General features: G+C 47.0%; 2 protein-coding genes across 8 annotated transcripts in view; both read right to left on the bottom strand.

Moving 5' to 3' along the window:
* The window catches only part of WWC1 (WW and C2 domain containing 1), a 75,998-nt gene extending 70,393 nt beyond the window's left edge, over positions 1-5,605 (bottom strand). The window contains exon 1 of the mRNA XM_075509928.1: positions 5,292-5,605. Coding sequence (XP_075366043.1) covers positions 5,292-5,410 — 119 coding nt within the window. The 5' untranslated portion in view covers positions 5,411-5,605. The remainder of the gene's footprint in view (positions 1-5,291) is intronic.
* Positions 5,606-23,057: 17,452 nt separating this feature from the next.
* TENM2 (teneurin transmembrane protein 2) overlaps positions 23,058-24,558 on the bottom strand; it is a 547,147-nt gene continuing 545,646 nt past the window's right edge. For all 7 annotated transcript variants that reach the window (XM_075509420.1, XM_075509421.1, XM_075509417.1 and 4 more), the window contains one exon: positions 23,058-23,819. In XM_075509420.1, the coding sequence (XP_075365535.1) occupies positions 23,058-23,819 (762 nt within the window). The remainder of the gene's footprint in view (positions 23,820-24,558) is intronic.

The following is a 24,558-nucleotide window of genomic DNA, read 5'->3' as shown; positions in this document are numbered from 1 at the left end:
AAAGTGAGTTTACACAAGTGAGGAAGCACTCTGGCTCTGAAGGTTGTCCCTGCAGTTTCCAAAGCAATCAATACATCCTACCACAGGGTTTGTCTGGGGAGTCTCAGGAAAAAAACCAAAACAATAAAGTTTGATTTTTCATAACTGAAGAGGTCTGATTGGATTGGAGCTGAAATAACTTTTTCCAATTACAGGTGCAACCTGTATTAATTCATCTTGGAATACTCTTGATATTAATAAATTTAAAAAATTTCAAGTGTCACAATGATCTTACCTGCTGTCCTTGCCTCCCTATACATTAGCACTTAAACCAATTAATTTTCATTTACTGTGGAAAAAAATTGTAAGAACAGCACAAGTCCTACACATTAAGATACCTGTTCCCAGCAATGGCACTTAGATGACTATGAAGACTGCATTTCTGTCACTCCTGTACTCATGGAAAATGGTTATCAACGGCTTCTATGGGTACACACTGAACTCCCTGTTCTTTATAAAATAATCAGCTATTTTGGGGAATGTAAACATGAGAAAGCAGCAGATTCGCATACATATGATGGGGTGTTTGGCTAGCTATCAGTAAAGAAAGGCAACAGAAGACATCAAACTAGCAGCCTTCAGCTGCATGACCTATGCTGCTGCCAGTGATGAAAGAAAAACCTAGGGAAGAGAAATGCTCCATCTTTGAGAATTTTTCTCTCTTCTCCTTACGCTTACTGATTTTTATCTACAGAAAAGCACAGCTACTTTTATTCTTGCTGCTTTTCATTGCCCTCCCTTCTTCTAGCCCTTTTATTTTGGAGAACTCCCACATTTAAGTTAGCTATATTTAGCTTTATTCCAGTGACTATAGTTATGCTATAGGCAAATAATGCAAGTAGTGGAGAGTTACATATGAAATCTTAGCATGATGCTCACATTTCTAAATCTTTAATACACGAAGTTTGGAGACCAAGTGTGCAAAGCAGACTGGGGATGAAAAGCTTCAAGATCAGAATAATGCAGAGGAGACAAAATACTCTGCAGTGTTTCACATCAAGCCCAGAAGGCAGGCCTAAAGGGGCATGGCTGGATGATTGTGCTCTCTATATGACATGCCTAGCCTTTCTTCAGTAAGATCCTCAGGCTCAGAAAACCGGAATCTTCCTGAGCAAATCAATGGCCCTAACTATTTTAAATGCACAAGCTCTTCTACAAGTGACAACAAATACATTGGCACATATTGACCCTGAACCTTGGCAAATCTCTTCCTTAATTCTCTTTACCAAAGCTCTACTTTGGAGGTTCAGACTGGAAAAACCTCCATATGGAGTAGAAAGGATTTCAGGGAGCAACTGCAGAATCTGGGCTTTCATTTAATTAACATCTCCAACCCTTTATATCAATAAGAGCCTTCATGAAATGAAGGGCCATCAACTGAGGCACTGCTGCCTCTCAAAACTGAAAACATCTGCTGCTGTTTAGTAGCTTCACCAAACTTAAGCTAGAAGTGCTCCTATTTAACTAGCTTTCCCTCTCAACAGGAGTCCAGTGATTGGGGTAAAATGAGATGGTCAATCAGCTCCATCTAAAATAACCTAGGAAAAAACTGCTTATACCACCATGCCAGTAGGAAGAGTACAAGAACACAAATATTGGAGAGTGGGACAGGTTATCAGGCATCTCCAAATCCTCAGTGCAATTAGGAAGCTTCTGGATTGAAAGGCAAGGAGAAGTGAAAAAAACTATCCTCTTCCAAGATAGTTTGAGGGAGAATAGAGGTTCCTCTAAACCCGGTGTAAAGAATGCAAGGACAGCACACCCACTGGAACCCAGATACCCACCTCTAACCCTCATGCCTGATGAAAGCAGAAATCTCATTCAGGGCACTCTGTTGGTGAAATTCCTGATTCACACTGATGTTTAAGAACAGGCAGCAGCTGGTGCTAATGTTTTGAGACACCATTCTTATTTTCTGTTTGGTCATCAGCACAGCAGCTCTCAGTGCAGATGCATCCTCTCTGGTAAGAAAGAAACTGGGACAACTCTCTGGCATGTTTTACCAAATGGTATGTACTGGTACATACCTGAAAGATCATGCTTGCTTTTAAAACTATGAATTACAAATTTCTTCCCCTAGCTTAGTAAGGTTTGATCTCCCATGACACTGTACCCAAGTCCTGAATTACCTAATTTCAAACAAATCTACAATAAAGTCAGCTACGTGATCTTCCTTTTACACAAGGAAAAACACAGTAGGTTTGGGTTTTTTTGTCCTACTTGGTCACTAGAACTGCCTTACAGCTTTTCAACCCAAAATTCTTGCTTACAAGGTACCTTGATTCTCTTCTGTTACACCATACCACAGGTACAGTAATGGTTAAGTCACAAAATTCTTCAGATTATTTAACCTTAGTTGATTTCCCCAAATGCTCTAACATCCACAGGCTTCCCAGGACTGCCTTGAAGTCTAGTATACCCTTAAAAGGTGCAAGGTAGAAGTGCTCTGGCATGCAGTTGCTTCAATCAAGATTTCAGGCATCTGAGCATCACTCAAATCAGCTTTACAGGTGAGTGAGAGGCCACCAGGTGCCAGTGACTTGCTACTGGCAAAGTCTAATGACCCCTCTTACCGATAGCTCATCTGCAGGACTGGTGTCATACGTTACATGAGAGGTGGAAAACCACCAGCCCCACCAGATTCACCAGCCCAGCTTAGGTCCCACCTTACACCCCCTGCCACCAACACTGCTCTGTGTGCCCCCAGCCAGGCCTGCTTCCCTAGCAGCCTATTAAACCAAGCTCAGTTAGCACAACTACAAACCTGACACCAACTGTTGTCACAAAAACAATGGGCAAGCCCATGCCCCAAAGCTAGATGGTATCCTTGATCATGTTTATTTCCACTAAATTAAGCTAGAATGAAAGATTTAGGGAAGGTTTAAAAACCTGTGCATCCTATCTTTAGCTACCAGTTGTTGCTCCCTGAATAAACTGATCAGGTATTACAAAGCTACAGTCCCACTGAAAAGCAACTGCATTCAGAGTGAGCCCTAACACATACATCTTCTTCCACATCCCTCAAACTTGCAGTTTTACAGCTACGTTTCCTAATATCTATTGCTTTTCGCTGGGTAAAAGACAGCATGTGTAAGCACAGCACACAGAGCACTGTAGCAAATACACAAACGAACCTCTCAGCTGCAGCAGTTTTAAAGATGACTTGTAAAAGGCTAGGCTTACAAATATTTAAACTTAAAATACACTGATAAAGTTCAATGATCAGTGCATAAATCCAAGTTCACTACCACAGGGAGCAGTTATCTTATGACTGGAACTGATCAGAAATTCCACATTGGCTGGTTTTCACAGACAGTGGTAATGAGTTGAAAGAGAAACTTCTTTCCTGCATGTCAGAGCAGGGTTTCAACTCATGCAAGCACATGGTCCCCCAGGTGATGAGAAAATATTGTATCACATAGTTGTTTTAGCATTGGACCAATAAACTCTTCAAAACCTTGAGGATTTTCAGGGGGAGTGTCTAATTCAGCTTGTTTTCTTGGGAGCCCTACTGGAAGATGACTCAGATGCAAAGCTCGCCAGGGCCATGTGTATTGAGGTGTATTTATGTGCACAACAAATATTTTGTGTGATACGAGTTATCGGTATGTGTTTGACTATTCTTCTTTAATAGTGGTGAGTAGGTAATGTTTCTGCGACAGTTCAGTACACATGCGTACACAAGGTACCCATTCAGTCATTTCTGTCATTTTTGAATTGCTAACCAAGAACAGATGAGTATTTTTATAAGCCACTATTAGGCCTATTAGATTTCTCACTTGTCTTCCTTCTCTGTTACAAAATAAAGATGCCAGGAGAGCACTCCTAATTTAAGCTTGTATTGACTTATGAAGGTTAAAACACACACCTTGAAACAACTGTGTTATTAGCTTTTCTTGACCACATTACCAAAACAGAAGCCTCAAAACAAGTTCCAAACCCCCAGCCAGCAGCAGGTTACATTTGTGTACAGTATGCACAAGGATTATTCCTGGAATGCAGAACACTTCTTGAAATCTTGTAAGATTGGACAATCATTCACTTCCATGCTTAACAAAAAACACTGAAGTAGAACTGGAAAGAAGGCTGACATCCCGCCACCAATGGAAGCCCTGTCAAAGAACTGATTGCTGGGGCAAGGGGAAGAAAGGAAAACAAATTCAGAAATTACACTAGCTGCCCCATAACAAGGAAAATACTCACTGTCAAATGGGGGAAGCGTGTAAAATTTATCAACAACAAACTGCATATTCAGATTGCTGGAATTTCCAGCTCATCAAGATGGATTTTTGAGTTGCTGTGTCCAGGAACTTCAGCTAACAGAGCATTAAATGTGAAATTTAGACACTTCTGATTTCACAACAGCTATCCAGTAGTTGAGCTTCCTGCATGCCTGAGCTACTGTATGCTGGCTTACCACAACTACAGCGTGCTAGGACGGAGTGTTGCTCGGAAAATGACCTGGGTCTTGAACAGTAGACTGTTTTCTGTTTCTCTTACTTTTTAAAGCGAGCAATACAGGGAAAGAGCTCCTCGGAGCAAGAGGAGACTGCTGAGAAGCAGGAGGCAGACAGGGGAGATCAGAAACACACTGTGAAGTCAGTGACCTCCGTAATCACCACGCTCGCCAAGACCACAGAGCTGCTTGCAGAGGTGAGCCACGATGCAGGATACGAGCCACCGACACCACTCTTACCCTACTTTGTCAGTCCCTCCCTACTCCACTGAGCCACCGCCGTTCTCGTGGGGTGAACCTGGTGGGCTCCCCACCCCTGCCAGGGTTCAGATGGCAGTGCTGATGCCAGCTGCATTACACTCACAAGCTATGGGCAGTGTGCAACGTAGATCTGCAAGATGTCTGGAGACGGGAAAGGAGGTGAGTAGGAAGACGAGAGGACAAAACAACAACAAAAAAACTCACTGACCTCCCTCCGTCCCTCACCTCCCAAGCAGCAGGCAGGCGCCCAGTGCCCTGCCAGGGCCGCGGGTAACGAAACGACCGTCCTGTCCTGCCCTCCCCTCCCGCGGGGCCAAACTGGAGCCAGGCTGGACCCGAGGGATGGCAGCAGTTACCGACCGGGCAACTTGGGAGCGAGGCGAGGACGCGCCGAGGAGCCGCGCCGGGGCTCCGACGGGCGGCAGACACACCTCTGACCGCGGGTGCTTCCCCGCCCCCGGGAGGGGGCGAAGAGGGCCCCGGAGCGGCGCCCCCCGCCCTGCCCGCCCGCCCCCCCGGCCCCGCCACCGCCCACCTGTCGCGGGGGTCGACCCAGCTGGTGGTGCGGCTGCCGTGGTCGATGTAATACACCTTCCCGTCGTAGTCCCGCGCCTCCTCCCAGCCCTCGGGCAGCGGCAGCTCGTTCCGCGGCATCGTCCGCACCGCCGGCCGCGCTGCCCCATCCACCGCTCCGCTCCGCGCCGGGGGCCGGCCCGGGCCTCCCCTCCCGCGGGCAGCGAGGAGCGGTGCGGGGGCCGCGCCGGCCCAGCCGCACAGGGAAGGCGCCGCCGCCGGGCAGCCTCACATGCCGGCCCCGCGGCGGGGGCGGGGCGCGGAGCCGGCTGAGGCGGGCCGGGCTGAGGCGGGCCGAAGCGCCCGGCCCCGCGCCGCGCCGCGGCGGGGCGGGGCGGGGCGGGGCGGGGACGGTCCGGGGAGGGCGGCGGGCGAGCCCCTGGGTCAGCCCTGCGGCGCGGGAAGCCCCGGCCCGCCCGGCCCCTCACGCCTCCATTTCCTGCTCCGGCGGCGGCCCGGCGAGTCCCGGGGCGGCTCCGCCCCCTCGGCTCCGCCCCGCCCACCACCGGCGCCCCGGGCGGGGGATGCCGGTTCTTAAAGGCTCCGCCCGCCCCGCCCCGCCCCGGCCCGCTGCCGCGCGGGGCAGAGCCGCTCCGCCGCCGCACGCACGAGAGCGCCCCCTGTCGGCGGGGAGGGTGGGGGCGCCTGCGGCGGGGCGGGGTGACGGGCCCCGCGCGAGAGGCGGCCCGGCGGGTGTCCCCGGCGGTGGCACCGGGGTCCCCGGGGGAGGGGCAGCGGAGTTCGGGCGCTCGGGGACCAACGCAGGGCGGGAGCTACGAGGCCAAAACGTGCCATTATAACCGCTCTCTTGCACGTAAGGGCCTGCGGTCAGCTCGGCCCCTCTGAGGAGAAGCACCAGAGGTGGAGGATAGGGGTGCGATGAGGATGGCCGAAAACATAGATCAGGGTCTGCTAGGTGCCCCCGGCGAGACACAGGCCGTTGGGCGTCAGGGGTGCTGGCACTTGCACGGACAAGCACGTAAACTCTTTCCCCGCCCTGGGGGACACCCCTCAGGCTGTGAGGGGCACCGCGGCGGTACTGCCCTCGGGGCCGCGGCTGGCCCCCGCGGTGCAGGGCCTCCCGGCGCCCGCTGGGCTCCCCACGGGTGTTGCCGCTGCCAGGCTGTGCTGGCTGGCAGTAAGCGAGCTGCCCGCGCAGGTCTCCAGGGGGGTGACTTTGGTGACTTTTCCATTTATGCAGCTTCAAGAGCGAAAGCTCTTTGCAGCTGGATGTGTCGCTATAGTAAGACCATCACCAGAAGGCAGGATTATAAAAATAAGTCAGGGTAACACAAGGAAGTCCCAGGTACAAGCCGTAAGCCAGATGGTGTCCACACGGCATGACACATTAACCTTTCCAGAGCAGCTGCTTCCGCGGCTCAGCTGTTGCCAGTACCTGAGCATGGCTCTGGCAGAGCTCTAGTGCAGTATGGAAGGATCTATGAGGACGTGCTGTCCCCAGATTTCAGTAATTTAGGCTTGAACAGACTGCCCGTGACAAAAATGTCACAATAAAATCTCATGCAATGGCATGCGATCAGGCCATGAACTAACGTGGGTGACCTGCACAGCGTGGCAATGAGGGGAGTTTTGCACGAGGTAGCATTTTCCCTGGGGAGCACCAGCCGACGCTAGTTTCCTACTGTCAAGGATGGGGGAAAAGCAAGAAGTTTTGTAGAGCTCCAGCTATTGAAACAGCAGAATGGAGTGGGGATCCCTGCCAAGCACAAGGGTGGAAAAGGAAACTGGAGGATGGGAAGAAGGGAGCTCTGAAGGGCTGGAGAGGAAAAGTAAAAGCGAGCAAGACAATTAGAAATAGCATCTTCTTTTTGTGCCAGATTTTGAAGGTAAGATAACTTCTTTCAGGCTTTCTGACAACCTGCTGGGAGTCAGAACTACTAATTCTCCAGGGGCTGAAGCAGAATACAGTAGCAGTTGGCTGATGAAGTGGTTGAGCCGGGAAGAAAATGAAGACAAGTAAAACTGAAAGTGAGGCATTTGGAAAATAGCCTGGTTTAACCCCATTTTATCTGAAGCCAAACTTGGAGGGGGCCACTATAGGTGTTGCTTTTATGAACAGGACCATACAGAAGGATTTTAAATTAATAATAAAGCAAGAAAAAAGGAATAAACACTGTATCTGTCCACAACTCTAAACGAAGCTTGTGGTTTCTTTTGGAAGCGAAGACTCGGAGCACTGGGAGCAGTGCCGCTCCAGCGAGCAGACACACCGGGACCGCTGGGAGTCCTGGGCTGACGCCAGCGGTGTGCAATGGGTTTCTGCAGGGCACTGGGCTAGTCACTGCGGCCGTCATTTTCTCTTTACTGCTTTTAATCTTGTGGATAATGGTGTTTCTCTCTTTGTAACACTCAGCAAAGTACTTAAGACATTTAAAAGGAGGAACTGTAACAATGGAAAAAAAAATCAGCAACAACTTATGTTTTTAAATATTGCAAGAGAACAAGCGAATAACAAAGTGATCACAAATTAATGTGTATTTGCATGTTCCTGTATTTGTGGTCTTATGTTCAAGCACAGAGATACTTCCAAAAGGCATGTTTCATTTTAAAGTCTTTTTTAACTTTTCAGAACATATGTAGATCCTCTAGAGAAAGGCTATATGTAAAGAAGCTGACCAAATACCTTTTCTTTTTCAGATGTCATCAACTGTGTTTATGAAGAAAGTTATTGTGTAATTTTTTTAAAGATAATTGCTTTTGAAATAAATACCTTGGAAAATATTTGCAGGTAGTTCTGACTCAGGTCGAAAGATCTTATTTTTCCGCTCCTCTTTTTTTTTTAACTCGGAAAAAAACCCCTCTCATCAAACCATATGAATTTATGAATGTAATCAGGAATGTGCATGTGGTAACTTACTCCCTTTTACCACTTACACTCACAACAAAAGAATTCAGTGTTATCAGAGTCTGTTTGAACTGTAAAGCAATAAACAAACAGGTGATTGTTTTCTCATGAGCAAAGAAAGGGAAGGTTTAGTTCGTAGGTAAGCGCTTACCTATGTGAAAAGGAAGAACAGAGCAGAGAACAAAGTCTGCAGAAACCTCATTTTTTTGCCCTGGGGCCAGTGTCTCCAGCATGACCTCATGTGCTGCACACCACCGTCCCATCCAGCTTTGCAGAGTTCACAATGGGCCAGGTAACAAATTATTCAGTAACAAGAGCAGCCATTTTGTGTTGGTGGTTTCTCTTTCAGAGAAGCTGGTTGCTTGCTGCTTGGGGTTTTTTTCCTAATACATTCAAAAGTCTGTATTTTTGTACTCAACTTCAAGCACTATTCTTAATTGACTGCGAATAATAAACACACAAATGTCAAAAGCTACTAGAGCACAATATTGGTCTCTTAGCCGATATCTTCAGGTGTCTGAACTGAAATAGGAGGAAAAATGGGTTTAAATTCAATTGCCAGGGAACAATTAAATTTACCTGAAATACCACATTTTGCTTAAAACCTCCAGCATTGTTCAACTTGAAGCAATCATATAGTTTCTGTGGAGGGTTACCTTATCTTTCAAAAAAGCCTCTTCCCCACTCTGCCTGCCCCCAAGCTGTATGTCTTTTTTTTTTCAGTTTCCAAATGGCATTTTAGTTTTTTAAAAAAGTCAAAACCAAGTTTGGAAAGATGGAACATTTCATTTTGGAAGAAACCCAAAGCCTTCCCGCTTTCAGAAGCCATTTCCAGCCCGGCTGGAAGAGCAGAGGTGCCCACGAGGCAGGGAAGAGTGCACACAACCTGCTGTACTTTCCAGTCCCAACATGAAAGGAACTTTCTGTAAACATTGGCAAAGCCGCTTCATTGTTTTCTTTCAAACTACTCCTTAAAAGACCCATTGCTGGAGGCCTTAAAAAAAAAAAAAAAAAAGCAGCTGATATCCACAAAGCTGTCCTGTTGCTCTGGCAGGTATTGGCTGCGTCTTGCCAGGTGTCCGGGTCCCTGCACCCCTTGTTCCAGACGAAGCATCTGTCGTTTTGTTCTGTACGCACGCAGCGTTTGGTACAATGCTTCCTCACACACAGTGTCATGTAGCCTAGGTGAGATGTGAGGAATGGTGAGAGTTTCAGCTTCATCTAGCAAGGTGACTATTAAATAGGACCCATGCAGCAGGCTGGGTTTCCCACTACCTTGGGAAGTCTGCTGGCTGGATTTCTGCTCTGTTTTGGCCTCTCACAAGAGGGTTATAAGAGGTCCCTGACTAGTTTGTTTGTGAAACAAGATGCTATAGAATCACAGAATCGTTTAGGTTGGAAAAGACCTTTAAGATCATCAAGTCCAACCGTTAACCTAGCACTGCCAAGTGCACCACCATTTAACTATGCCCTAACTGGGCACTGTCTGGAACAAATCATTTCACCTGGGACTTGCTCGTAAGGAAATGTGCTGATCACTCTCTCACAAAGTGCATCCATGCAGGGAGATTGCTACTTTGGTCAGGTTTGCTACATGGGCACACCCTTAGTGATCCAACAAGGCTGCTTAACTCTTTGACTTTGTTGTATGGAAAACAAAGCTCTGGGGTATTTTGTCCCTTTAGGCTATAGTTAAGGTCTTACTTTCTGACAATTTTATTTTTTCTCCTGTTTCCCACCTCACACTACTGAGGAGCAGAGCTGGGAGCACTGATCAAACCTCACAGGATTTCAGTAGTGCCCCAAAGTGTATTGGGAGAGCGTACCACCATCCTGCTGTATTAAAAACAAGTCCACTTTTAATCTTTATTATGTTTTCTTATTTATGGTTTCATACATTCTTAGGTGTCTGTGTAGGAAATAAAATGCAGAGGTAGTTGTTAGCAAATATTCTTGCACATACCCGAGGTACTCTAGTGTAAAAAGGCTCCTGTATCTGACTCCCAAGCTCACTGTAGAAGGAGAAGTCTAAATTGTACAGAGGCACCAGTTGCACCAGGCATCAGAAAACCAGACTCAGAAAGCTTTGTGGCTCCTGAGTGAGGAGTTCACAGTCCCGTTGGTGGCTGGCTTTGGTGGCAGCACCTTAACACAGGGTTAAGAAGCTCCTATCCCTCCAGCTTTTGTTTCTGTCCTCACCCTTACTGACAGCTCCAGGCATCCTAGCACAGCTGTGCGTAGGAAATATGGCCGCTCCCCTAGACAAACCACCCGGTCCCTGATCTCTCCTTCAGGAGTTGCTTATTTTTTCTTTTATCCCATCATTCCGGGTTGCAGCGTGACCCATCAGACACCTGCACTTGCACAGTGAAGCAGCCAACAAACTGACTTAAACCACACAGGCTTAAGCTGACTTAAACCACACAGGCTTCTTCAATGGGCTTCTGTCAAAGACAGCAGAGTGTGAAAGAGAAAGAGCAATCAATAAAGAAATTTTGAAAACTAAATAAAATAAAAAGAGCAGCTGGAAAATAAGTGTGGGAAGGTTTAAGACCTGCTTGTGACAAGCCAATCAAACTAAATAAAGGTGTCTGACAAAGAGGAAAGTTTAATTCAGCCTTCTTTTATCAAAGCCTCAGGCAGCGGATTCTGGATTTCTAATGTTAAATTTCAAGCTACCTTTGTCATGCTGTTTATCATGAACAGCATTAGTAAACATAATGTGGTTCTTTATGCTACCCTAAGCATTGAAAAAATTGAGCAGAATCCCTCACGTTTGTTTATTAAATAGTAAATATATTACTTGCTTTTGTGAGCGCATAGGATAAAATTGTGTATCTAAGGGAAAAGTCAAGAATATGTCATGTGGCAGCTAAAACAAGACTGAAAAGTAAAGGCAAGAGACCTAGGGGTGAGTCTGGAAGCTACAGCCTTAAGAAGCCTCAGCCACTGCAAGCCTTGTGAAAATACAAGTGCATTTGCAGCACGAAGCCTGTAGGACTCTGTCCAAATTGACCCCTCCCCAACCTTCAAGCCTTGACCGCCTCATGTGACACAGGAGGACTCAGGAGTTCTCAGGCTTGTACTGACCAGATGCTCTTTGAGCTACAGCTGCCTCACTGCACACTTGAACCAACAACCTGCCAGGCCTGAAATAATTTTTTTCCAATCTTTTGCTCTGGATATTTTTTTGGTTACTCTGTTTAGAAGTAGCTTGCAATAATCAGGAGCTGTAAGTGAGTGTGTGACAGGGCCATTACACAGGGCTGTTTATGAAACAGGGCGAGATACTGCGATCTGTAGGACAGTCCCCAGCCACTGCTGAATCAGAGTTCTCCCAAGCCATGGGTCAATATTTACAGCAGCGCAAATGTTCAGGCCATCCCCTGCCACAGGCAAGGCTGGCTTTAACACAACAGCATCGTTAACCCCCAAAGGCAGGAAAACCCTCCGTCAGCTGAGCTCTGCCTTGGAAGAACAGGATACGTCGCAGGACACCTGTGATAGGGACAGGTCTCGTGATTCCTGGGGCTGTTGGGGCTGCCACGAGTACGTCACTCAGCCACGGGTTTACTCTGTGTTGCTTTCACGATCTTTGGCACTTTGTACACCTGCACCAAAGATCTTTATCTTTCAGCAAACAAGCCTGCAGCAAGGGAATAAATTCCTAACTATGACCTTTGGGTGCTCTGAGATTTTTTTCACCTACAAACAAAACAGGAATTTTTTTTTTCCCAAACAACCGTTATCTCTGTTGTTTTATTAGACTCTTGTGTGCCCACTGGAAGCACTGCACTGCCATCTTCCCTTGACATTGCTGGGAAGATCGGTCCTCTGTCTTCCCTGAGTGCGTGGACATCCCTTGCAACATACACTAGGAGCTAAATGTGTGTTTTCTACCTTGCAATAATTGGGAGCTGCTTAACCTAAATGGGAGACCACCCCAGCGAAGCTGGAGCTGCTGTCATAGCGGTGAAAGTCTCTGATCCCAGCGTGAGCCCCAGGTGCTCGGCTGTCCCCCATGGGGCATCAGCAGCTCTTGGCAGCTGCCACCCAGCTGCCCACCCAGCCGCTCGGTGTGGGGCTCTGCTGAGCTCGGTGGGAGCGAGGGCCACGGTGCCAGTGCTGAGCTCCTCAGCAAAGGCAGAAGCAGGTCTGCACTCAGCAGCCAGCCCTGGCACTGCGGGTGGGAGTTAGGAATGGGTCCAAACACTCAGTCACTCTCAGCTATAAAAAAAAGTTTAAAAATTTCCATCAGCCTGTCATGGAGAACACATATGACAGAAAAAGCAATTGGTTTGGTATCAGTTGCTCTTTTTACTGGCCCATTATTTGTTCAGAAATTAGGGAGACCTCCTTCCATAAGTAGGTTTCTCTTGGTCATTTTTCAGCTCACCAGCCACAGAGCCACCGCAGCACTCCACCTTTCTGGTCTGAAAATATGAACTTTTGCACTGCTGCCAGCGTGGCTTGTGACTCTCAAACCCAGAGTCACCTACAACCCTGTGCGGGTGTCCTGCGGCAGCAGAGCGGGGTGGTGGGATGTGCACGGGATATGGCACGGCTGGAGCTCATTCTTATCAACTGTGACAAGTGCTTTTTGCTGTGCACAAGGAGGGAATAGCCTGCACATGCGCAGGCTTGTAAAGGAAGTGTGTCAATGTGCATTGATACAGGTAATTTGAGCTGTAAAAACACCGCGATGCCATCGTCATGCCACATCAAAATGAGCTGGCCGAGCACCACCGTGGACCAAAGCTGCACAGGTGCTGCTGGGATGGCAACATGTGCCTGACCCAGGGCAAGGGGAGCAAAATATATTTAGTTTTGCCAACATGCATTATGTTTCTAACCTGACAGATGCGATTTTTCTGTTGGGGCTCATTTTACACTACAATAGCAACAACAGGGCACTGCAGGTGGGATTTCTGTTGTCTAGCATGAGGCTCTGCGAAACCTCTGCCTCCCGTTAGCATTAATGAACAGTTTCAGCAGTCGAGTTGGGGGCAGCAGCTGGTAGCAATGAATGGTGAAGGGACAGGTGCCATCGTCTCTCAAAGTGGGAAGTGGCCGGGCAAGGGACGCCAAGGCTGCTCTCATGAGCCAGCTTCTGCAGCTCAGCAAGGCAGCAGTGGGACAGGAGCCAGGTGCCTCGGCAGCCTGTCCTGCTGCCTTGGCAGTCTGTCCAGTGGCATGTCTGCAGCTGCCAAGTGCAGGAACAGTGCAGGGACGTGCCCACCGTGGGGTGCCATTGCTGTCCGTGGCACGGCAGGTGCCAAAGGGGACAAGACCACTTGTACCAGCGAAGGGCAAAGTACCACAAAAGCAGAAGCAAATTCTCCAGGGCTTTCCCTTCCCACCTACGCGCACCTTGCTTGCTCAGCACCACACTGTTTCAGTCAGACATGAACTTGAATTTGACACCCAGAGGCTGGTGAGGTGGTGCTGATACCTGCAGCGCAGCAGGGATTTATCCCCTGTGCTACACGGGGCAGGGGGCAAGAGGCTGAATGGCCGTGTGGCAGCGCAGCAGCGATGGTGTTGCTGGATGAATGTGTGCCCACAGCCCTTCGGAGTCAGAGCACCGCTCTTGTCCAGAACACAGCAGCCTCACAGCTGCAGCAGCAGAGAAAGAAAAAAAAAACCCAACAAATCCCACCTAGTTACTTTACTGCATAAATCAGAGACACTAAAGAAACAACTGTCCATTTAAAGCAGCTTAATTTCACTTAGAAAATACTTAACAAGTGGCTAGGACTCTAAGGACCACTTATTCCACGCTTTAGTAATCCAAATGCTGCTTTATAGCTGCTGCTCACCCCCATCTGACAGGTAACGCAGCACTGAGCTTTGCTGGCGGTGTTTGATCCACCCTTCTTCTCAAGGGCCCCCGTAGCACTGAACAGGAGACTTCTTATGAAGCCAGGTGAGGCCTGTGACCACGGGGACAGCGGCATTTGTCTCCTACCAGTGGTGAGAGGGCGACTGCCTGTGCCTGCCACACCTCAGACCAGGTACTGGCGGCTGAACCGAGGTGGATGCAACAGCCGAAAAATGTGCTCGGCTGCTCCTGTGGGGGCTGCTGGGGGCTGCGGGGAGCAGCGGGCGGGGGGAGGTGGAGGCTGTCAGTTGGGCTGGTGGAAGCACAAGCTCCAGTCTGACAAACTAGACCCACTTCCTCAGGCAAACAGGCGAGTTTTGCAGTTACGTTACCTGATGTCAAATATGATCAAGAACAATATTTTTCCTTTACCTGTGTCAAACCTCACAGAGAGTAACGGGGCTGTAGAAAGCACAGCAGCGCAGCAGCCCCACGTCCTGCTGACCGGGCAGTGCTCCCCGTGCAGGGGAGGGCGAGAGCAGCCATGCTGCCCGGCGGTGCCCGGCGGTGCCCGGCGGCTCCGGTCTGCGCCCAGCCGGGAGGAGTGAAGGCCGGCACGGCTGCAGCTGGGCTGAGCACGCAGGTGCCAAGCTGGGGCTCCTGGCCACCCCCCACAGCTGAAGCTGCTCTGCATGCTTTGCTGTGAGACTCAGCACAGGGCAACACGGCAAGGCAGATGCTTCGTATTTCTGTAAAGATCAGCACGGCAGTGTGAGCTCTCTGCCTAACTGCAGTGGGGGACTTGGTGACACAGAAAAGGCTGAGATACTCAGTGCCTTCATGGCCTCTGGTCTTTCCTGGTGTGATCTGCCTTCAGCTTGTCCAGGGAGAAAGTCTGGAGCAAGGACGACTTACCCTCTGTGGAGCAGGATCAGATAAGGGAGCAACAAATGGGACATGGACAAGTCCCCCGGGAAACTGAGGGAGCTGGCTGATGGCATGGCCAGGCCATTCCCTGCTATCTTTGAAGGGTCATGGCAACTGGGGCAGGTTCTGGGCAGAGTGGCTGATAAACCAGAGGGTTTTCTGCTGTCCAGTGGGACAGGCTGGAGAAGGGCTGATGGGAACTTCAAGAAGTTCAGCAAAGGGAAGTGCAGAGTCCTGCAGCTGGGGAGGAACAACCCCAAGCACCAGTGCAAGCTGGGGGCCACCCAGCTGGAAAGCAGCTTTCCAGAAAAGGACGTGGGGGACAACAAATTGACCATGAGCCAGCAATGTGCCTTTGTGGCAAAGCAGGCCAACAACGTCTTGGGTTGCATTAGGCAGAGCATCACCAGCAGGTTGAGGAGGTGATCCCCTGTGCTCAGCACTAGTGAGACATATCTGGAGTGCTGGGTCTGATTCTGGGTGACCCTGTACAAGATAGACATGGACATACTGGAGAGAGTCCAACAAAGGGCCATGAAGATGATGAAGGGACTGGAGCATCTGACATAGGGGGAGAGGCTGAGGGAGCTGGGGCTGTTCAGCCTGGAGAGGAGGTGGCTCAGGGGGGATCTTATCAGTGTGTACGAACATCTGAAGTAATGACAAGGGAGCCAGGGTCGCCTCAGCGCTGCCCAGTGACAGGACGAGGGGCAACAGGCACAGGGAGAAATACAGAAAACTCTGGTTAAACATAAGAAATACTAATTTTACCGCGAGGGTGACTGAGCACCGGAACAGGTTGCCCAGAGAGGTTGTGGTCTCCATCCTTGAAGATACTCAAAACCCACCTGGACATGGTTCTGAGCCCCTGCTCTTAACAGCAGGTTATCCTCACCCATCCCGTGACTCCGTGAAACCTAAAGAAAGGAGCTGGACTCCAAGCCCTCCATCAGCCTCCACCCACACCACCCCCATCTTTTTAATAAGGGCCCTGTGCTGTGTCAGATGTGAAAACTCTCCTCTCAGATGCTTTGTCACAGGCTTTTCAATGTCCTGCCTTCCCCACCTGGGCAGAGACCAAGGCATTAAGATGGGGATGTCTTCAAAAACATCACTACAGCCCAGAGAGGCAAACAGGAATATGATTTTTATCTCTAGGAGGAACTTTTGACAGATGAAAAAGTCTGATTTATCAAGAAGAGCCTATTGAGTCATTGACTATTGCTGACCACTAGAAACAGGATAGTTGGATTGCTGATTTATAGCACTGAGTAATGTTTCTTAATATTTTACTTTCATTTACATGATTGCTTCAGTTAGTGAAGTTTGGGGAGGGAGAGGTATTTGAAACAGTCACAAAGCCTGGCTTTAGCAGAACAGGCAGTAGTACAGCCAACACAATTCTGCTGGCAGAATTTCTTTTTACATGCAACCACAAAATTAGACTAAAGCCTGCCAGAAGCTGTCATTGAAAGATGTAAAACTTCTGTAAATATAATTTCTCCAATAGCAATGCTGTTGAGCTGCTGTAACACAGCACAGACAGCGTTACAGTATACTGCCTGCCACTTTCTGTACTCATGATGGCTTAACTGCCACTTCCATTGTAAATCCTATTTGTTAAGGATTTATAAATTGGCTCCATTCACTTGCTTTTTTCTGTAAGTCAGCACACAGCTCTCTCCCATGGTGTTTTTACCACATTTTACTTTATTACTTGCTTTTTTTTCCTCCTTGGCTCAGAAGCACCACAGAAGTAGCTTGACTCTAACCCCAGAACCATTAAATCCTCGGTAGAGGCTGAGATGCTACACAAATACTTTAACGAACAAGGAAATAAGGGAAAGCCTAACCTGTTACATTACATATGTATTTTGAAAAGCTACTGCAGAACTTCTGGAAAGAGGAACACCCCAATCCTGCCGCAGGAGGTGTGGCAAAGTCTGGGCAGGGCTGGTGGTACCTGCTGAGCTGCAGGTGAACTGAAGCACATGGGTGGGTGCAAGGCACCTGCTGGGACACTGACTCTTGTCTTGATGCAAACCCCACGTTCCCCAGGTTAAGAAGTGGCTCTTGGGGCTGGTGGTTGCAGAGGTTGACGGGCCTGGAGCATGCAGGGTTCTCGCAGGCAGCTGCCCAAACAACGTGTGGGAGAGGCTGGCAGCGTTGATTCCCTGCCTTCTCTGCCAAGCTGTTTCCTTGCCTGGGTCATCTGGCTGAACGCCTGACTTGGGTACCTGAGCACATCACACCAGTGCTTCCACCTCTTGGTTTTTGTTTATTTTTGGTGGTGGTGATGGGGAGGCTGAGCTGACATAGGGAGCTCTTAGTCAGCTGAGATTAAAACTACCAACTTAGCCCATTAGTGTGATGGGTCCAGCTGTGAGGGCGCTGCAAAGCATGTTGTGATGACTGTTGCGTGACCCAGTCTCGGCTGCTTGTTAAATACCACTTGCTCTTCTTAGTAGCTCAGGTAATCATCCGTCAGGTGTTGCTGTAGACACACACAGTTCATGACTGCGACTCTAGATCTGCCCAGCACTGCTGCTTTGGGTTAGGCAGAAACAGAAAAGGTTTTATCAACACAGGGGAGTTTGTGCTTTGACACTGGCAATAGTATTTGCATTGCATTTCAAGCATTGCATAAAACTATGTTTATTAGGGAGATGACAGACATATGTGGCTGAATGTAAACAATTCTCTCTTGTTGAGAGAATTGTTTAGATATTAGGGACCTAAACAAGCAGTTACAGCATATAATGTATGTATACTGGTACCTACCAACACCAGGAGCCTCCTGTGATAGCCTCTGCCCGTTGGAGCCACCTGCTAGAGCTAGCACTCCTTTGCTATTTTCCATGGGCTGAAAGTGACTGTAAGGCTGTAAGCTCTCTCTGCTAATTCGGAGATCTGGTGAGTAAAATGTCTTTTGCAGCTGCCTCAGCAACTGTACTGTGGCGGATGATGACCCTGCCTTAAACTCTTCTGTGAGCACGCAGCCCTCGGCACATGGTGCCACTGAGGTGGAGAAGTGAGTTTGATTCCAGAGGAGTGGCAGATTTCAAATGCAATGAGTAAGGTTTAAACTAAGTAATCCTTGTAAATAAGAAACCTCTATGCTGCAGGCTGTACCAGAAGAGGTTGGGAAGGAACTTGCCTTGTTGGCAGAAAAGCTCAGAGGCAGCTCAGAAGCAGAGGGGTCTCGTTACCTCTTCATTACCCTGCTAGCTAAAGCCAGGGAGCCTGTTACACTCTACATCTGGCTAGTAAAGCCCCATTCCCACATTCAAAATTGCCCAGGGACATCTACTCTTAGTTCCTCTTTGGAGAAAAAATTATAGCTGTAGAAGGACTTGTCTTCCGGATAAAATCAGTATTTCCTGAGATTAAGGGCCTTGTGCTTAACATTTGGATGGTGTAGGACTTGTAAGGCCATCCTACCTTAGTTTGTAAGGTAAGATCTCACCTTTGAAAAGATGCACAGTTAAAATAAAGGCCACCTGAGTATATGACTGACCTTAACATGTGGTTCTCATGCAAGATCACCAGATGAACACAGGACAGTATGATAGGGTGACAGAAACTTTACCTTTTGAGTTTCCTAGGGCTGTAGCCTCAAAGCTGAATGTCGAACATATTCCCATGTTCGATCATCACTGAGTGCTTTAGAAGTGTTTGCAAGACTGTTGGCAAAAGGGTCAACCTGACAGAAATTATAGCACAAAGCAGTTAATGCAAATTATCCAATGGCACTCAGTTCTGATGTGGTTTTCTTGGATTCCTGTGGAAGGCTGATGCTTGTTTGCACAGGAAACTCTTGACCAACAAACATGAGAGAGCCTTGGGAGGAGGTGCTACAGTCATGTCTGGTCCAGATGAGGGATAGCTAGCTCTTCTGCTCTTAGAGCAATGATGAGCCTGGGCTACATGAAGATCAGGGGCTTACAGGGTAATGTTACAGAGGCAGAATGCTGTTGGCACATTCGTTTCTGGCAGGAAACTTCTCAGAGGCTACATTACCCAAGAGATGGGAGGTGAAAACTAACAGTACCAGAGCTGGGCTCCCATGCAGGTTTCAGACTGGCTCTACGCATTGTCAGAGAGCAGCACGTGTGCATGTGTCAGCCCTTGCACCCCAGGTAGCAAAGAAAAAAAAAAAAGAGGGTCTAAATGCTTCCTTCCCCATACTTGTTCCCATGAGAGTATTGTGGATCCATTGGTCTGGCCCAGCTTTAGAAGGAGCTTCTGTTGGTGCCTTTATTTGGGACACACTGAGGCCACTAAGGAAGGCTAACACAGCACTGCTGGGGACTGGTGTGAGCAAGGCAGTGCAAGGAGGCAAAGGTCCGTACCTCTGAGCATCTCATGGGCAGAACTGCCATCATGTGGCCAAAATGCCGTGGAGTGCAACACCGAGAGGCAAAACAGTGGCAGTGAGGAGCAGGGTGTGCTGAGCAATGCGCCTACACTGACAGCAAGGTTATAAATACCAAATTCCTTCAGTTACAGCAATCCAATAGGAAAAAACCAAAACATACTCTAATGCTGATTTTCCATCTGGTTTTAGCTTCAAACAGAAGCCTGTTCTTGGATTTGTGTTCACTCTGCAGATACCTCAGCTTATGCTCGAGTGAGTTAGAAGGGCAAACCTACGTTTGTAGCTCTTGGGCTGGTCTGGGCTCATGCACTGCGCCTTCCCACAGCAAGGAGTGCTTCTCATGTCAGGTCCTTAGATGGCTGCCCTCAGCCTCTCCTGGTCGCAACGCTGTTGGGGACACAGGCACAGTGTCACTGTTAAAGCCACCACTTAACGACTATCATAAGAAGGATCCCAGTTCATGTCTCCTTGGCGTTGCTTTAGGTTAACCACCTAGTCCATATGGAAAAGTGTAGCAAGGAGGAGAGAGGGAAAACAAGCACTTTGAGAGGAACAGGGTATACCAATTTGAGGGGAGTGAGGAAAGGGAGCATTGTAGAAAGGAAAAGGAAGAAAAAGATGCCTCAAGAAACAAGGGAAATTCAGATGGGAACACAGGAGAGGAGGCAATAAGTGGTTGGCCATGGCCACATCAGTCCAGTTATCACCCCATTCATTAAGTGAAAAGCTCTTTAGTATGGTCTCTAAAAGTCAGCTATTTTTCCAGATGTGAGAGCATCTAGCTCTTTGTCATAATTACAAAATACACTAATTCTTCCATTCTCTTTGATGCACCACACAAGGGTTTTCTAAGTAACTGGACATACTACGGTTTACTTGCCAAAAGGACAGGCTGGGAGAGTTTGCCCATGTAGATACACTGTTAAATGCGGCAGGGAGTCTGTATGGAAACACAAAGAAAGCATAGTGGCAGAACTGACAGGTAAGGTTGGGAATGACCTCAGCTGGGTCCAGCACGATAGTTAGTTGGATCTAAGAGCTCAAGTGTATTGCTGGGGCTTTCCACAGGACATGTGCTAAGTTGCACACAGGCTTTGGAAACCATAGATGGCCCTGGATAAATGGTCTGTGGTGAATATTTAGCTAGTGTGACTGGACGACTTTCAAATGTTGTGTTCAAGAACATTCTGATGATGTATGTTATTTGCTAAGGAGCTGGGTAGGGACTGCATCCCCTGCAACTCATTTACATCTCCTCCCATAGTAATTAATATTAAAAAGGGTACTTCACTTTTAGTTTAACTAAGTTTCCTTTTGAAGTAGCAGAATCTCTAATTCTGAAGAGTTTCAGCTTTAGGAGAATGGTAACAGAATAGAGGACGTTGGGGACTGTGCAACAGGTTCTCATTTCAACCCTCTCAACTGCAAGAAAAATTCCATTCCAAAAAATGACCTAAGAAAGAAGCTTACCAGTACAGGGCAAGGGTAATCCAGAAAAACTGTGATAATGAAAAGTGTCTCCACCTTGTGATTTCATGTTTTATGCCACCATTAAAAAAAAAGTAACTACTTCTTTAAGAGGTTTCACTTGTAAAGAACAGTCTGATAACGTAACAGCACTTCAAGTCCATCAGCACAGAAAAACATCTGCAGTGATGGACATACAGGACTTCATCTGAAAATGTACCCAGACTCATCCTTCAGAGGATGAGTAACAGGGCTTGGGGTTTCAGTGCGTGCGCTGCATAGGGCAAACACATAGGTGTAACGCTCCGGTCAGAACAGGATGGCTCTTGTTTGCACAGCAAAAATTAGATGCACTTTCTGAGTGCTATAGGTGTTACACAACACAGCCACTGAACCGTTCTGCTTTAAAAATGCCCTAGAGTGAATTAATGCCCATAATCAACTCGAGCATCTCTGTCGATATCATGAATCATTAAAAACCTCATTTGCAACCCCAAAAGCAAAACTATTCTCAAAATTAAGTAGAGCTCCCTAGCTACATACTTAGAATCACAGAATCGTTTAGGTTGGAAAAGACCTTTAAGATCATCAAGTCCAACTGCTACTTAGATGAGATAAAAGCAGCAGGGCTCTGGTTGATGGATGGTTCCCTTTTAACATCATCAGGAGTGACTGTTTGCTTAGGACAGGGTCTTTGATCTTACTTCCAGTTTTTAAATGTGGTAGAAATAAGCAATCTCCCAAAGAAGACAGATTTCATGGAGACTTCCTGGCTCACAGCACAGCCTTCCACGTTCCATTTAATATTATGTTACTGCATTTTAAAACTGTTTGGATGTTACTTTAGTGCAATGAAACTAATTCCAGCATTGAAACGTGGCAGTTTGAGGGTTGCTAGTTGTGAGGTGCAGAGAGGGAATTGCTAAAGCATTTACCAGTGTTCTGCTGTGTCCTAAACAGAGTTTTGGGTGATGTATATGTAAGACTTTGCTTACCCAGAGATCAAAGGACCAGCCCTCTGTAGAATCCATGGTACAAAAGCAAGTCATTTTGACATACAAGATGCTGTGTGCATTAGGTGACAGTGAGACACTAATATTTTTTCATTTTTGAAAGATTTCATAATGGAAGACAAGTAAGTCACAGGAGTTTTAGAGACTTTATTTATGTATAAACAATTTAAACACTTTGCCATAAATTATCTTTGCCTGTCTCTAGTCTTTGCTTAGCAGCAAATTAAAATTAATATAAAAACTCAATGAACAATTCATACATGTATATTACAAAAAAGTTCTTGTACCAAAGTTCTTATTAGACTTTTTTTTTTCTTTTTTTTTTTTTTTTGTGGTGACTGTAATGTGATTGTCTCAGTTTCTCGACCAAACAAACACACTAATAATCTTTAAATCTGAAACAGTGATTGTGCCTTCTGGCTGATGTATGTACAGGGTGATCTGACGTGGTGCCCATTTGCAATAGTGTAACACAATGCCCACAGCTCTACTGGAACTGATACCAACAAACTACTGAATCTAAACAGACTACACCCTGTAACTGTGTTATACTGTCCACAATGGAAATCTTCAAAGACAAACAGAGTATGAAATTTATTTGTAGTGATTTATAGCCACCATTTTGAATGTAACTTTACACTCTGCCCTCTTTGAATAAGTTAAGCTTCAGGCCAGACAAGTGGAGGGTCAGAGTGCAAGTGTGGTTTTGTTACTTTTAAATATATTTTTCTTTACTATTTCCAGTGCGCTCTCACTTGCATTCTCATTGTCCTCCAGTTGCTACACACAAATCACCCCAAAGTCATGTTTTAAATGCACCTGTATTTTGCTTTAAATGAAAACCTCTTGGATATTTATCAAACAAGCAGTCTGAATCATCTGTGTTTCATCAGCTGGTTAGGGAAAGTGGCCCACTTGGATTTCTTAGTTTGCTCACGTGTGAATGGAGTGAGGTAATACAATACGAGGCCTTCTTTTTGTTTTTCTTTAGACCCAGAACAAGTGGGTAATATTTCAGGGGTACTTTTTAATTTGTATGGTTAGAGTTTTCAGTCTGGCTTTAGTCCACTTCAGGATGTGGTTTTTAATCACTTGAACAGTAGCATTTAACTCAAAAAATATGAGCTTTTTTTGCCACTTACTATCCCAAAGTAGCTCAGCCTAGTGCCCCCATTTAGGTCTTCATCTCCTTAGGAGAGGAGATAACAGTTATGACTACTGATTCATCCAGCAAAGGATGACAGCAGGTTAATTTGTTACCTCTTTCCCATTTCATTCTGTCTTAAAAACTGGATGTTGCTGCTACTGTCTGCTAGCTCTGGGTACTGCTCCACAGGCAGGACATAATATCCCTCGTAACCTTGAACCCTTCCCGTGTTCAGAAGCTGCTGCTTCTCTCCGTCTGTCCATACGCGACTGCCCTCTCGGCCATCCCGTGCCTTCTGCTGCTCTTTGGCCCAGGCTGATCCCAGGGCTCGCTGCCGAGCCTGGTCTAACACTCTTGCCTTTTCCTCATCCAGCGTGTCGGGGGTCAGTCCGTAGCGGATGTTCATCAGCAGGGTGGAGTACTGAAACTCAATATTCGTAAACCTTCGAGTCCTCCCATTGACGAGGAGAGTGGGCTGGGAGACAGTGACATTGACTCCGCTCTCCAGGACCTTCCGCCCGCTGGTCATTGCAAGGGTGACAAGGTCGCTGTCAGCAGAGCCTATCTTGACAAAGTAATGGGTATCCTTCCCCTCGATGCTGTAGTGCATTTTTTCCAGGTAGTGAGCACTGTTAAGGACAGAGGCAATCTTTCTGCTATCATCTGCAGCTATGCTGGAAATGCCAGTGGTTACACGGCCTTCCTTCACAGCAAACATGATTCCTTTCCCAATGATAGGAGTGGTTGTTGCGAACCAGTGACCTGCTTTTTCTCTAATATTGGCATGTAATCTTTTAGATATGACCTGTCCCTCAAGAGCCATGAAAGCTTGGTTGTGTCTTTCTGTCGTCTGCTGAACTCCTGTAATTAGCTGGGGAAAACAAAACAGAACAAAAACACCAAAGAAGATACAGATCTGAAAATACTCATTTCAGAGACCAATACTAATCTTTGCTTTGCTTTTTTAAAGGAAAGCCATGCAGTGAAAAATTCTACACTATGGGAAGACCACCCTCCGTTACCCGACCCTATACATATCCCGTTCAGAATCTGGTAAATACTCATTTGGCAAATTATTTTGCTATCAGTAATACCAAATAAAATACTTCCCATTAATCACCCTTTGTAGCATATATGTATCACGAATCTTAATTTTGGCAAATTATATGATGTCCGTTACAAGAATAAGTAAGACCCAAGTCTAGCACAATTTTAATCAGAGCTTAAACCAAATGGAATCAATTTATTAAAAGATAACACTTAACTTCTGGACACTTTTGCCCAGAGATTTCAACAAGTATATATGACTAAAATGCTTATGAATGTAAGCGTTTTTGAAAATAGATGAGATTTGGGCTCCAAAATACCAAAGCAACTCCTGAAGAGGGGATTTAGATTCTCAAATGACTTAGAAGCCTGTGAAATCAGTATGTTTAGGTTTATATGACCATTTCAGTTGTACTACCACAAATGTGAAGTGGGCCTAGCAGAGACTTAGTTTGAAATTGGCCTAGTACTCTTTTTAAGTTTATGAAATGGGTTGGAATTTATTGTAAAGGTCAAAAGCATATACCATTTTCCACCTTAACCTAACAAGTAGGTACGAACAC

This window comes from Mycteria americana, chromosome 8 (genome assembly GCF_035582795.1).
Source record: "Mycteria americana isolate JAX WOST 10 ecotype Jacksonville Zoo and Gardens chromosome 8, USCA_MyAme_1.0, whole genome shotgun sequence".
NCBI lineage: Eukaryota > Metazoa > Chordata > Aves > Ciconiiformes > Ciconiidae > Mycteria > Mycteria americana.
Note: the sequence above shows the minus strand (reverse complement) of the source record. Positions and strands in the feature narration are given on the sequence as shown.